This window comes from Nannospalax galili, unplaced genomic scaffold (genome assembly GCF_000622305.1).
Source record: "Nannospalax galili isolate Female #2095 unplaced genomic scaffold, S.galili_v1.0 scaffold415, whole genome shotgun sequence".
NCBI classification, from domain to species: domain Eukaryota; kingdom Metazoa; phylum Chordata; class Mammalia; order Rodentia; family Spalacidae; genus Nannospalax; species Nannospalax galili.
In genome coordinates this window covers 631,668-647,223 of record NW_008337494.1, presented here as the reverse complement: position 1 = coordinate 647,223, position 15,556 = coordinate 631,668, and the positions used below count along the sequence as shown (strand labels likewise).

Below are 15,556 nucleotides of genomic sequence, written 5' to 3'. Positions count from 1 at the left end.
TATTTGAACTTTCACACACACATACACACACACCAGGTCTCATGTATTCTGCCATATATGTTAAAACCCAGCCAGTCAAGCATTTTACCCAGACATCCTTCGGTACAAGTTCATCCACTAGAGTCTAGTCACCCTATCTAGAAATCTTAAGGAAAGTCTACTCTCCCTCACCCAGCAGTAATCAGTTTCCAGGATAGGGTTGGTCTGTCACCCAGTTCCCTAGCTCCACTCTGGGCCCTTGTCTGATTGAGTTGACATGGGTCCTGTGCTTGATGTCACCTTTGCCACACGTTCATATGAGAAGCTTCCAGTGGCCTGAAAGTCTGTTTCCCTATGGAAACATGGACCAACACGGATTCTCACAATCTTTCTTCCTCCTCTTCAGCAATGGTCCCTGAGCTGTGGGTGGGTGAGGCTTAATATAGGAGTCCTATCCAAGGACACACACTCTGCAGTACCAAGCCAGGCCTTCTTGTTACACCATCTTCTGATTGTGGACACTCAGACTCCTGAAGAACCACCCAACATGCATTGAGCACCCACCTCACCCCAGGTACTGGGCATGAAGGTACTGGGCATGAGAAGTGACTGCAACAGTGATTCCACCCTGGAGTGCTTACATTTTGTAAAAGGCCAGCTGTGGCCTTCTGTGTGCATCACACTCTGTTGTACAAGGAAGCTTCGCTGGTGAGAGTTGAGGAATGTACTTAGTATTCTCTCCACCCCGTTTCACTACATTCTGTGAGCCTTACATGTAGAGGTTCCACTGTAGATATGTCACCCCAGGGTGGGCATCTCTCAGACATGTTTTCTCTGTGTGAGGCTAGTTGAGGAACTCTGCAGTAGCTGGGTATGCTGTTTTACTAATTTACTTTAAAATTTTCTAACTTTGTTGAAGCATAATTAACAGCCAAAATGCATATGTTTAAACTGAACAATAATGACTGGTATATACGTATGTTGTGAGATGGTTACTGTAATCAAGTTAAAGAACATAACCATTGCCTCTGGTTGTTACTACTGTGTATTGTGGGGAGGACACAAGGCCTCTCTCAGCAACTTCAAGTATATAATGTACTATTATTATGTTGTATGTTAATCTCCAGAACGTGTTCACCTTGTAACTGATATTTTGCACCATTTGGCCAGTACCTCTCTGATTCCCCCTCCTCCGCGGCCCTGGCAAGTGCCATTCCACTCTCTGCCTCTGTGAATTTGACTTTTCAGGCTCCTTGTGCAAGTAAGGTCCTGCAGTATTTGTTCCCTGTAGGAAGCTTCATTTCCTTGAACGATTTATTCATATTGTGGCAAATGGAAAGGCTACCTACCATGGCTGAATAATATTCCATTTTATGCACACACTACATTTTTGTGTCCATTTGGCTATCAATGGGCACTTTATTTCCATGTCCTGGCTACTGATAATCATGCCCCAATGAGCAAGTCATGCTGATTTCAAAATACTGGTTTTATATGCTATATCATTTCTGGATATATATATATATATCTCCAGAAATGATATAGCTAGGTTATATGCTAATTTTGTTTTAATTTGGGGGAGAACTCCATACTATTTTCTGTAAGGCTGAACTGATTCACTGTCCCATCAGCAGTGCACAAGATTCTTTCTCCCCCCTACCCTACCAACACGTGTTGTCTTATTTCTTGTTGCCATTATTCATGGGATGCTATTTTATGTGATATGTGTGCCTGCAGTTCCTGGAGGTCCTAGTGACTTGGTCCTACTCTGCCATCTTAATGGGATCTAGAGCTACCAGGATCTGTGCCTGCCTTATAACTGGTTCTTTCCTGTTTGTCCCAAACAGAGCATGTGTAACAATGGTGAAGAGCCCGACAGCAGAGCCAGACTGCCTGGGCTAGCAACCTGTCTCTGCCCTTACTATCTCAGGGACCAGAAAAATAATTAAATCTCTTGTCCTTCAATCTTCCTATCTGTAAAATAGTAACAGTATAATTGCTACAAAGTACTATTTTATAATAATATGAGCTTAACTGAGTCAATATTATAATGTTCTGAAAGCAGTCATGGCACATAATGTACACATACATACATACACACACACACGTATGGTCATGGATCACTTAGCAAGTACATTCTTCTGTATTTTATTTATTTATTGTGTGTGAGGGGGCGCATGTGCATCACAGCCTGCATATGGGAGTCAGTTTTCTCTCATGTGAGTTCTGGGAATCAAACTCAGGTCACCAGGCTTGACAGCAGGTGCTTCACACTGAACTATCACACCAACCCCACAAATACACTCTGAAAATGTATTATTAATCTCTTTCATCCTGTATGATCCAGAGAACATGTGTGCAGGCTCAGATGTCTACAGTATCACTAATCATTATATATGTGGTTCACTGTCGATGGTGACATCTTTATATATGACTGCATATATTGAGAGACAAAGGCAGAGAAAGAGAGAGAGATTTGTTCTATGCTAGGCTCATCACAGCACAGAGAGCAGAGTAAAATTTCCAGCAAAATGAGAAAGTCTGCCAATTTTTTGCTGTTGTGTGAGTGCACAAGTACTCATATTTTGTCTCTTAGAACCAAGCTTCTGTATCCACAAATGGATTCAAATGACCTTTCCTTACTGTTAGATGAACTGTATGCTACTGCGGACATGACACAGTTCAGCACAGTGGCAATGCTCACCATGAGAAAGGCAGAGATTTTAATAACGCTGATGGGAAAGAAAGAGGGAGGGAGAGGGAGGAAAGAACGGAGGTTGGAGTAAAGACATTGGTTTTCTTTCCAACTCTGATAGTAACAGTATTCCTAGTACTGGGCCTCAGTTTCCAATGAGCTATGCATGTTATATTCACTTTTTTCTATATCTTCTGTGGTTTTTATTCTAAGGTCTGTGGAACCCTGTGGAAAGCTGTCCAGAGGGCATGCGAAAAGATGGTTCCACTTAATCAATGTGAAAGCTGCATTTTTTTTTCTGGAAGTACTGTCATTATATTCTTCAGTCCCAAAATACACCACCCCTAGCATTTTCCTTTCTCTCCTCATCAAAGTCACAAAGTCCTCACTACCTCAGGGACTGTGAGCTGTGTGGGTCAGCTATCCCCCAACTGAACACCAGAGAGCAATAGAACCAACCAGTTCCAGCTCTGAAGATTTCTTCCCTCAAAACATAGTACTTGGGCTCTTTGGGACTCTTAGTTCAGACCTCTTAGTCGGGGGTCAGAGGCGGGAATCAGAAAAATTGATTTCAAAGAATCCATGAGAAAATTATCAAAACATCTCACCAAGCCTTAGGTTTTTGAGCTCAGGACCTCATCACAGAGGCTGTAAGACACCCCAAGACAGTATTAAGGGCTTTGGTGTGTCCACCCAAGTCCAGGGGCCTCTGGTACTTCTGAGCCCCATCATCATACAGAAAAGGCACAAGCACAAATCCAGCCTGGAGACATGGCAAAGCATGACAAATGTTGACATAGATTTTTAGTTCCAAGCTTAACCCTGCCTAATTCCCAGCGTTGGGACTTTATACAAATTGTTTACCCTCTCCATTCCATAGTTACTCCTTTGCAAAGTGGCTATAACAAGGATATTTCTTTCAGGGTATTGGTGAAAATTTAAATAAACTCTATGAGACTGGGGAGACCGCTAAGTGGGTAGAGCACTTGCCATGCAAGTGTCAGGACCTGCGCTCATGTAAAGCTGGGTATGCAGCATGCACCTGTAATTCCTGTGCTCCTGCAGTAGCTGGGAGACAGAGACAAGAGAATCACCAGGAGCCTCGAGGCCAGCTAGCCTGATGGACACAGGCAAACAATAAAGAAGCTCTGTCTAAAACAAGATAGAAGAGAACCAACACCGGAGATTGTCTTCTGTATCTTCTGATCTCCACACCCATGCCATGCCATGTGCATACCCATAATCACACATGAATTCACACACAAATACATGTACACACATATACACATCATATGTACACACAAAGATTAAAAACAAGGAGCTACGTATAAGTCAATCAAGATGGCTTAGAACAGTGTTTTGTAAGTATTTGGACATAATTAGTATTATTCTTATTCCCATTTTATAGGGAGGTGTAGGGAGTGAAAGGTGGCAAGCCTGGGACTCACTGTTGGCAGAAGCCAAACTCCACCTGGAATCAAATTCCCAACCTTCTCCCCAGGCATCACTTTTAGAGCTCTTGTCCACAGCTTGTGTGTCTTGTGAAATAGGAGGACCCAGGACAATTAAGAGTTCACAGGATATCACCTTGGAAAGCAGAGACAAGTCTTAAGGGAAGAAACGGGGGGGGGGGTCAGTTTCCCAATATAGGGGAATAGAAGGGTCCTGAGGCAGCTCACTTCCTTCCTCTGCAGAATGTGAAGGACAAGCAGTCCAGGACCCCCCCAAAGCTGAAGGCAAGTAGTCCAGAGAGGACCCCAGACCTATAGGGGAATAGAAGGGTCCTGAGGCAGCTCACTTCCTTCCTCTGCAGAATGTGAGGACAAGCAGTCCAGGACCCCCCAAAGCTGAAGGCAAGTAGTCCAGAGAGGACCCCAGACCTATGTAACTTCAAGCATATCTATACTGATATTACTGCACAGAAGACTGCATCCAGGACTGGCAGCCTGCAGGTCTAAGCTCCAGTGCATCTTCCTGTCCACCAACCACGAGTCTAAGCAGATTACTTGCTCCCCAAGAATCTGGCTCTTCATCTGTGAAATGCATGAGACAACTGAGCTCCTTCACCTGTCTCCTTCTTTAGTGTGGGAAGCAACTAACCTGCAGCAGGTAAATCCGTGTTACCAGTCATTGCATTTGAACTTCACAGCAGAGCCCCAAAGTGCTTGTCCAGCTAAATAAATAAGGTCATTCAGGCCACTGATGGCAAAGCCCGAGTCTATCCTTGTGTTATGTACCCCCAACCTCTACCCTTAGGCTTTCCCAATTTTGAGTCCAAAGTTACAGTTATCTTTTTTGTTCCAATGAACTCCAAAAGGGTCCTGAAGAAGCCCTATTCACTTCCATCCCAAACTTCCCTAAAAAGCCGTGGAAACTTCATAACGTCTACTTTTCCTCCACATATCCTTTCTCCTCTTCAGTGAAGGTTGTAGCTCCCCTCTCACAAAGGGGTCTCACTCACAATGCTGGGAATAGCGACTGACCCCAGTGACCCTGGTCTTCATTTTGAAAAGTTAAATCAGATTAGCTCATTAATGACCTTGCCAAATACCTCAGTGGTGGGTCAGCCTCTGCAAGTCCCTCCGCAGGCCCTGGGCTCTGGGTTAATAAATGACTGGGCTGGCTGGTGCAACAGAAGCCTTCTGTGAAGCCAGTAGCACCCGAGAAGGGGGTGCAGGTCATTAATAGATATTGATTTGGCTCCAAAGAAAACAGCCTGCTGGAGAGCTGGCCCTGGACACCCACATTGTGGTCCCATTAAGTCAGGGTCAACTGTTCTACCCCGACGCCAAAGGACGGCTGGCTCCAGAGTGCTCCTGAGGAAAAGGCCCCACAGGCCTGGCAAGAGCCTGCTTCCTGCCTGATAGGTCAGAGCAGACCCATTAAGTCCACAACAGTTTGAGGGGCAGGCAGGGTCCAAACTAGTCCTCTCCCTCCACCAGATATTAACCAGCCCCAGGGCTGAGCCAACGAGGCACCCAGGATTGTGGCCAGCCTGTCTCAGGAAGAGCAATAAATCCTCCAATTCAAAGGCCCAGAACAGAAGGGTATTTTCACCCTGACTCCCAGGCTCACCGTCTCCTCTGAGGTCATGGCCTCCTGCCCCTCAAGGAAGCTGCCACTGTGTGGGTCCCAATAGCCACTGCAAAGGGAGAGGACATGGCTGCAGATGAGACTTCAGGGGTCTTATTTTTTCTTTTAAAAACTTCTACTTTTTTCAGGAAAATTTTGGTAAGAATGAAGGAGCTAAAGTCTGGTTGGTGGTACAAGCTATTATTCTCTGTATCCTGGACAGAGCAGTGTTAGCAATGATGAACTCAGGGCAAAGTATCTGTTGTCTGTTTACATATTAGAGAAAACTTCTCAGAACCAGATGAATAAAAAAGTGAAGAATGGAAATGTATCAATGAAATAGTAAAATTATGAATAAACGATCTATCAGCCTATTTATACCAGCCACCAATCTAAACTGGAACTGCTTTCCCAATGTCCCTTTTAAAATACCACCCATCTCTTTTTTAAAGATTTCATTTTTAATTTTATGTGTGTGTGTGTGTGTGCATGTGTTTGTGCATATGAGTGCAGGTGCCCTCAGAGGCATCTGGACACCGTGGAGCTGGAGTTACAGGTTATTGTGAGCCACCTGACTTGGGTGCTGGACACCAAACTTGGGTTTTCCGAAAGCAGTATGTGCTTTTAACCGTTGAGTCATCTCTCTAACCCTTAAAGAGGCCATGTACCTTTTTTTGTTATATAGTGGCAAGTTGCTCACCATATCCCCCAAACACCCAATTCTGTTTTCTGACAGTTCATGCTGTGCTGAGATCAGGTGGTCTTCCACTCACAAGTTGAGTTATGGTCAACTTACCTACAATGGGTCAAGCATGATACAGTAAAGCCTCTTCCTCATGTTGCACATTTCACTCCAGGTCTTGCCTAGCCTGTTTCCTCTCCTCTTATTAGTTGAACCAAAGATGGAGCTCAGGGTATTTCCAAAGGGTACTCCTGAGGGACACCACATCTCCCCATCACTTCCATATATCACATCATACAGCAATGACTCCCCATATTATGGGACACACCAGTTTAGGCACCATATCTGTCTTTTTCCTTATTGCATCCTATTATAGGGCTGACTCTGAATGGCATAAATGATGAACTGAATTAGGGAGTAAATGTGAATGAAAAATAAAATGGTGGGAAAGCTGATTCAGGTCAATTTGAGAAGGAATAGTAAAAAGAAGAAAATTACGATAGTTGGGGTTTTTAAAAGAAAGGATCATATAATTTATAAAATGCTAAGAAAAGTGAGATAAGGACATCAAATGATACAACAATATCAAAAAGGATGAACCCTCCCCCTAAGGCTGCTTGGATAATGGATGCTGTTAGAATGGTCAGGAGGAAAAGAACACAGAAAAAGAGAGAAGAGGATGGAAGGAGGAAAGACAAGGGAAAGAGTGGGAAAGAGAAACTCGCTGGAGAGGGTGGCCTCCTATCTCTCATTCAGTGCTATTTCCAATAAAACACACAGAGCCAAGTAGATTCTATCAAACACACTTGAAAATGGGAAGTTATTTGCATGGTCATGAGAAATCTCACACATACAGTTGTTTCCCTGCCCTCCAGGTAAATCTAGCCCCAGTGAGGGGAAGGATGCCATGCAATTCCCTGTGCATTAATACCCGGGGCAGGATCTATATTCTGGGAGTTGGTGGTGACAAATGGCCTATTAGTGGCTATGGTTATGAATTACAGTGGTATCTCCCTATTGAGGCATAAGAAAGAAAGAGACCAAGAGCTTATTCAACTCAAACAAGTTCAGCTCAAACTTTTAGATGCCCCAAGATCCAGAGCATGTCACATGAAGGTGACTATTCATGATCTATCTGCAGGATGTGGCAGAGCAGGTCATAGCTCCATTTCACAGATGAAGACAAGATTAGTGGAGTTCCTTACTGAAAAGGTCAAAAGGCAATGAAGAAAGTATAGAAGCAAATCTTGGCCCTTGACTTTTTATTTATTGCACTTTCTGAGCCACTGTGATGCTCCCTCAATCCATGTATAAATGACAAATTGACCTTCAGTTGCAATCATTTCATGACTTCTTATTCCCTCCTTCTAGTGAGGGATCACACCTGCCACATGGAGAAAAGGTCCTTTCTTTATCAAAGATTGTGAGTTTGGGGATTCTGGACCTAATCAAGCATAAGAACAATTCTGCATCCTATTAAAATGTTCAGTGATAAATTACCAACAACATAGACCCTGTGTGCGGGCACTTTATGAAAATCATATCACATAATCCAAGCAATCACATTGGCATTCAGATATCTTCATTTTTCAAATAAGACACAAAAGACTTAAAGAAGGTAAACCAGTCGGCCAAACAGCTACAGCCTAGGGATTGAATTGGAACGGTTAAGAATACAAAACCATCTGCCTTCTAACTTTACCTGTATCTTGTTTCCTAATACTAAAAACAAGAATAATACTCTGATTGCTATAGCTTAAAGGAGGGAAGCTAAATGAGGAAGGTTGTTAAAATCTACATTCAGCATACAAATGGGGAATTCTTAGAGCCTGTTTATAACTTATAACAACATTCCTTATCTTGAATCCCTCTGACCTGGCCAACCAGATGGCTTCAGCAATAGCATTTGCTGAGATTTTTCCTTTCCAATGAACAGAGATTTCCTGACAGAATCTGGGGAGCAAGCAGGTATCACTAACACTAAAAGATTCTGCTTCAAATCCCAAAGTTGGCATCCTCTTCCCCTGAATAAGCTTATTCTCCTGAGGGTGGGGGGAGTCAGCTTGTTCAGCAAGGCCAGTCTGATAAAACAGAAGTCATCCTCCAGCTGTCAGGACTTAGAGCTACATCAACACATCCAGTGAGCACCCAGGTAAAGATTTAAAATGGTAATTCAACTACGTGTTTCTGCCAACCCATAGATACCTGGTCTCCAGCAGACGTAGGACTACAAGCATCCTTAGCCATGGCTGTGAGAGGCATACATAGGGCAAAACATGATGCACAGGGAGAAGTTCAGAATTGAGATGAGGATAAGTGACATTGAAAACAGAATACACAGGCAGGGAATGGCAGAAAGGAAATAAAGAACCATGGCTCTTTAAAACAAAATCTTTTAAAAAAAACAGGCATGCACACAACAAGTGCACTATTTTGCACAACTAGGGAATGGTCAGGAGTCCTATTCCTGCCCTCATAAAGCCTAAATGAATCTAAACAATAATTTTACTCAGCATGGGTTTTCAGAGAAGCAACTTGAAAAAGAAAAAAGGAAACCTGCGGGGTACTGAGTTAAGAGGGAAGAAATAAGTGTAATGATAATGCTTTTGTATTCTCTCAATAACTGTAAGTGCTCCAGGCTTAACAGATAAGAGATGATAGAGGAATGACAGATAGACAACAGAGGACAGATAGATTAGATAGATAGATAGATAGATAGATAGATAGATAGATGATAGATAGATAGATAGATAGATAGATCATAGATAGATAGATAGATAGATAGATGATAGATAGATAGATGATAGATGATCGATAGATAGATATAGATAGATGATTGATTGATAGATGATGATAGATAGATGATAGATAGACAGACAGATGATAGACAATGATGATATACACACACATATATACTTATGTATAAACATACATAGATGAACAAATGGATGGATAGATGGAAAATAGAGAGATAGCAATCACCCTTTCTGCTCTTCATAGAATATAATAGAAAGTTGTAATGGAAATCTGGACTCATTTCACTTCCATGTAGAATCCTTTGGGGATCCCAACTTCAAAAACATCTAACAAACGTTCATTTGTTCAAATGAAACAAAGAGGTAAGCATCCAAAAAGGCGATGCCCCTAGACCTCTGTCTACCCAAGCCACTGAGTCCGTCTGCTTCCCCTGGCTGCAATCTGTCTCCATGTAGGCATTTTCCACCCCCCACTAAACGCAATGTCATGCAGAAGACTCAAAGGAAAAGGTAAACGGATTAGTAGATGGATCGATGGTGGATATTAATGCTCTTTCATGTTGGGTTGAAGAAGGATTTGAGGTCATCAGGAGAGAAGGCAGCAGGAGAATAGACTCAAGTATTCAAAAGACTCTCTGGATTAAAATCCTATTAAACTCCCATCAGCTTCTCGGGAGGTATTTGAGAAGGCGGGGGTTTCTTTAACATGTCACCATAATTAACCTTCTCTCAAGCTGTTTTGGGTGGGGAATGTTGGCAATTAAGAAACTGAGAAACTTTCATTTTCTGTCACCCACATGGCTGTCTGAATGGTTCAGAGACAAGAGTGGAAAGTGGTTTAGTTTAATTGATTTGAGGGGTTCAGGTCTCTCACTTGAACCTGCTGTCAGACTCGCCCCTGAGATCTGAGCCCCTCATTAAAAAGGACATTTTGTCTAGAGAAAGAATCAAAGGTTCCGATCTACTCCAAGGCTTTCTTTTTCTTATTCCCCACAGTGTGTCCAACAGAAAAGAGCAACTGTGCAGAGCAATGCTTGCTTGCCTCAAAAACTCTGCTTCCGGCCCAGACTCCTCGACACAAAACCTGCCCCTGAAACCCAGATGGACTGTCTTTTCCTGCAGGTGTCACCTCATCATCTGCCTCATCCCTAGCAGCTGTTCAGATACACATAAATTCAGGCCAGGTGGGGACAGCCATATGGGGGCAGTGACCAGCCATTCCAAGAAAGGTCATAAAACATATATTTTTCAAAATTTAGTCTTGGCTCTCTCTTCTTTGCTAGGTAAAATGCCCACCCTGCCTCAAACATCAGCACCTTGACATCCTGAGCACTGAGTGAGCAGCTTGCCAGAGGATGAAGTTAGGGCTACTTCCAGCATCTGACAAGCTCAGCAGTGATTGCAGGATTCCTCTGGAGGAAAACAAGCTTCTTTATTTATTTATTTATTTTAACTTTCTCATTGTTGGGGCCTCAGAGTTACACAAGTCAGAAAAGGCAAGTTTAAATGATCTGTGTCCTTACAGCAACTGTCCCTCTTTTCTGTTTACTTCCGTGTATTGTCCCCCTCACCAGACTGTAAGCTCCTTAGAAATAGTCAGTGTAACCTATTTTCTCTCTAGTTCCTAGCACAGTGCCTGACAGAGCAGTTGCTATTTAACATGCTCTTGCCCATAACCACACAGAATTTATTTTGTGCCTTAAGGCAAGTCACAGCCTCCATTTTCACAATGAAAAATTACAGGGTCTGTAGGTCTACATGACCTCTGAGGTCATATTCCGGTTTTGGGAATCTCTGAAAAATAGGTTGTACAGGCTGGCTTTTTGTAGCTCCTACGCTTATGTCATTTTTATAACAGCAATGATAATTATGGTAAGAATAGAGGACATTAATTAAGCTCTTAACCATTCCCTGCTGTTTCCAGTGCCTTGTGGTATGATTTCATTAGTCCCATAAAGCTAAAGAGTCTTGTTACTCCTTGGATGCAGCTGGAGTCTGACAGCATCCATAATTTGCTCAAAGTCATATCAAGTGTGGTATGTTCTGTTCCCAGAAACTGGGCTCCTAACTATCCTGCTACAACCCTACCAAGAACCTCCTTTTGGAGTTTCCAGCCCAGGCTGCAACCCTTCAGCTGGTTCCCCAAGGGGTGCCTGCCTGCCTGCCTGTCAATTGCTTTGATTTCCTACTCCAGAGTCCCAGCTGGCCCAGTCTCCACCTGCTCCAACCAGAGACAGAGTTTGCCCTAGGATCTGGCAGGCCCTTTGTCCTGATGGCCTGGAGCTCCTATTGGGAGCAGGTGGCCGGAAAAGCAGGAGAGGACAGACAGTCATCAAGGAAGCAGCCTGAGAAGCAAAAGGGTAAGAAGGCAAAGAAGTCTGAATGATGAATTCCAAGGGTTCAACCCCCAGAGACCTGAGGCCATCTGCCCACTCTAGCCAAGGGCAAACCAGAGACGATGCCCAGTGTCTGAGTTACATCTGTAGGAGGGCTGGAGTAGAAATGGCATCCTAGGAGGGCCTTGGCACTACCTTTCAAGAGAGTTTTCATTTGCCTGTTGGATCTTGTCTCATTTTAAATCATCTCTGCCTGATAAAACAAAAATTTTAACTTAATTTTTGATTAACACATGAGAGTTGTGCCTACTCTTAACATACTCAAGTCTATAGGCTCAATGCCTAGCACAGAGAGAGAGAGAGAGAAAGAGAGAGAGAGAGAGAGAGAGAGATTGAGATTTACAGGGTAAAATGTAATTTTCATACACATGTAAATCACGCAATGGTCAAAGCAAAATAAACATATGTATCCCTTCAAACATTGATCATCTTTTTATGGTAGAAAGTTTAAAAACTTTTCTTCTACCTTTATTGTTTTATAAATAGAATGCATTGTTGTTATTTATAGTCATCCTTTTATACAGCAGAGTACTACGACTTGTCTCCCTTATCTTACTAGAGCTTAGTCCCTGTACCTGTTAACCACTTCACTAATAATGCATTTTTGACCTAAAGCATTCAGTGTTTTGGAAAGAAACTTTGTGTTTTGCAGCAGAAATAGTTGATAAAAATCAAGCTCACCTCAACAACCATACTTACTTCTAGGCATTTACCAAAATGAGTTGAAAAAACATCTACACCAAAACTTATACACACATATTCATAATAAGTTTGGTCATTATAGACCCAAACTGGAGTCAACTAAGATGTCCTTAAGTTAGGTGAATGGATAAATAAATTATAGTTAAGTTCATACGATGGAATATTATTTGAGAATTAAAAAGAAATTAGATATCAAGTCAAAAATGAAAGAAGCCAGTCTCCAAAAGGCCGCATGCGCTATGATTCCAATCACATGAGCATCTAGAAAAGGGCAAAGCAACAGAGCCAGAGGAAGTGTGTGAAGCAAAGGGTGGTTGGGTTCCAAGGGCATACAGCTGCTCGGTATGCACTGTGGTGGGTGGCAGATACATGATATACACATTGGCTAAAACCAATGAAACCATACAATACAAAGCATGTCCCTGAATATAAACTATGGACTTTACTTCATAAAAATGGATCACTACTGGCCCATCAATTATAAAAATGTACTGTATCAATAAAAATTGTTCATAAGGGAGGCTAGAACTAGGGTAAGTAAGACACATGGCAATTCTTTGTGCTTTTGCATAATTTTCTATAAAACTAATATTTCTATAAAAATTCTATTAAAATGGTTCATCTGAATATGCTTTGCATCCTTAAAAGCAATCATCTTGCCTGTCCATATTCTCTAACCAGCCCCCAATAATATGCTAGACACTGTTCTAAGTATCACTTATGCATGATCTCATTTAATCTTTACAAAAAAATCTCTGTAAAAAACTGAAGAAGGAGTTTCAAGGTCAGTAATTGAAAGAAAGACTCAAACTGATCCAAACTCAAGCTACCATACCCATAATTCCTACCATAAGTGGATAGTGGAACAGATCGTGTTTTGACAACTCCTGTATTTAGTAGTTCCCTCACAAATAATTGCTTTGCACCAAGTATTGAGCTAAACTCTGAGGACGTAAAAAGCAAAAGAGACTCCCTGTCCAGAGGAGTTTGTGATTACCTGGATGAGAAAGAGATGGAAGATGACTATGAAAGTCCCAGGAGTAAGAAACTAGTCAATCCCAGGTCCAGATTTGTTATGAGAGCTTGGAGACAGCACTCTGATTGGGATGGACAAATTAGGCATCTTGTCTTAAGTTTACATTTATACAGAAACCACACTGTATATGTGTGATGGTTGGTTTTAATTGTCAACTTGAATCACTTGGGAAGAGAGCCTCAATGGAGAACTGTCTTAATCAAGTTGGCCTTGTGGGCATATCTATGGGGGTTGTCTTGATTATGTCAATTGATGTTGAAAAAGTGAGCCTAAAGGTGGGTGACACAATTCCCTGGGTTTGGGTCCTATTTTGTATAAGAGTAGAGCCATATCCATGCGTGCTCTTGACTGTGAATGTGTACGACCAGCTGCTTCAAGCTCCTGTCGCCTTGACTTCCCCACAGTGATAGACTGTAACCTGGATAATTGTAAACTGAAATAAACTCTTTCTTCTCTATTTTGCTTTTGGTCATGGCATTTTATCACAGTGGCAGAGGGAAACTAGGATAATATCCTAGATAGCCATCCCACCTCCAGAGACGGAAGATTGGGAGCATGAAAACCCGGAGATTTTTTGAAATGCATAAAAATTGTATGCACAAAGCCCTGGGCTTGAACTCCAGTACTGAACAGAACAGGCGTGATGGAGCACACTTGTAATCCCAGCACTTGGGAAGTGAAGGCAGGAGAATCAGAAGTTCAAGAGCATCCTGAGCTACTTAGTGAGTTTAGGCCAGCTCAGATTACATGAGATCTTGCTTTAAAATATATAATTCTCACCAAAAAGTTATAAGTATAAAAAACAGTTGTCTTGAGGAAGGGGAAAAGATCAAGTTTTATGTCTATGACATGATAAGCTTTGGTTTAGGTCTCTGGCTCACTTCCTCTCACTCTGTCCTCAAGTTCCTATCTGTGCCATTAATTTATGAAGGCAGTGTGGTGTCTCTCAGATCATAAGATTACTTAGACTTTTACCTGTGTCCTTCTCTTTGTTTCTAGAAAGCTCATGAACAGTAGCGCCAATGTCATGCCTCAGACTCTTGATGATATTGGCCAATGCTGGCATACTGCGTTTATCCAAGTAGGTGAAAAACTCATACTCGTCTTTGTTCAAACGAGAAGGTCTGGATTCGATGTGGGTCAAGTTGATGTCATTCTCCTAAAAGAGTGAATTACAGGTATAAGGGATGGGCTCTGGAACTATCATAGGTCATAGACACAAAGCCAAACAGCACAAGATAGCAAACCAGAGAGTTGAAGAGGAGAATTTTTTTATTGTGAGTAGAAGAAAATTCTACATTTTTTCAAAATCTGTTTACCTTCTGTAAAACCAAGTTTCAGGCTGGGTATGGTGGCTCACGCCTTTAGTCCAAGCACTCAGGAGGGAGAGGCAGGCAGATCTCTGTGAATTCAAGGCCAAGGCTGGTCTACACAGTGGGGCTACAGGGGACCCTGTCTCAAAACAACAACAACAACAAAAAAAACCAAGTTTCAACTGATAAGAGGTGGGGGGAATAATTCAAATGCCACCAAACTGAATCACATGGAAATCTGGTAACATTCTAGAGTTGCAAGATTAAGTTTGAGTTTTGGATTAAATTTCTAAGATAGTGGCTGTCAGAGATATTTACACAGGAAAGCCTCCCTTTCCCCCAGTGAAATTCCTTAGAATGTCAATAAATAAACAATAGAGGCACAACATTGTTTTTTTTTTAATGTGAAACTAGAAATATCTTTGAAAATAGTCCCTATTCACAGGCTTACTGGGTTTACATCTAAGTTCTCAATCACACTGATTATGAAACACTAGACAATTTCCTTTCATGCCTCCACCTCCTCAGTTTCCCTATCTATACATGGGTGATCTTGACAACACCTGCTTTGTAAGCTCCTTGGGAATCTTGAACGTTAATACATACATACACTCTAATGGGTACAATACAAATGCTTGGCAAAACTTACATAAAATTATTATCATCATATGTTGATTTAAGTCATTTAGCAGTTATATAAATATATAATGTATTTTACATATACATAAATATCTATGTAATACTCACCAGATGCCAATCACTTTTGAGGTAAACAAAACAGATACTGATACTTTCCTTTATAAAGTTTATATTCAAATTGAGGGAAACAGACAACAAACATAGAAGACCACTGACTTGTGTATTATTTTATAATAATAAGCTATAAGCAGAGAGAGAGAGAGAGAGAGAGAGAGAGAGAGAGAGA

At 41.9% G+C, this 15,556-nt stretch overlaps 1 protein-coding gene across 1 annotated transcript in view; it reads right to left on the bottom strand.

Annotated features, from left to right (window-relative positions):
* Pah (phenylalanine hydroxylase) overlaps positions 1-15,556 on the bottom strand; it is a 67,494-nt gene that overhangs the window by 32,476 nt on the left and 19,462 nt on the right. Inside the window, exon 3 of the mRNA XM_008832602.2 lies at positions 14,294-14,477. Coding sequence (XP_008830824.1) covers positions 14,294-14,477 — 184 coding nt within the window. The remainder of the gene's footprint in view (positions 1-14,293; positions 14,478-15,556) is intronic.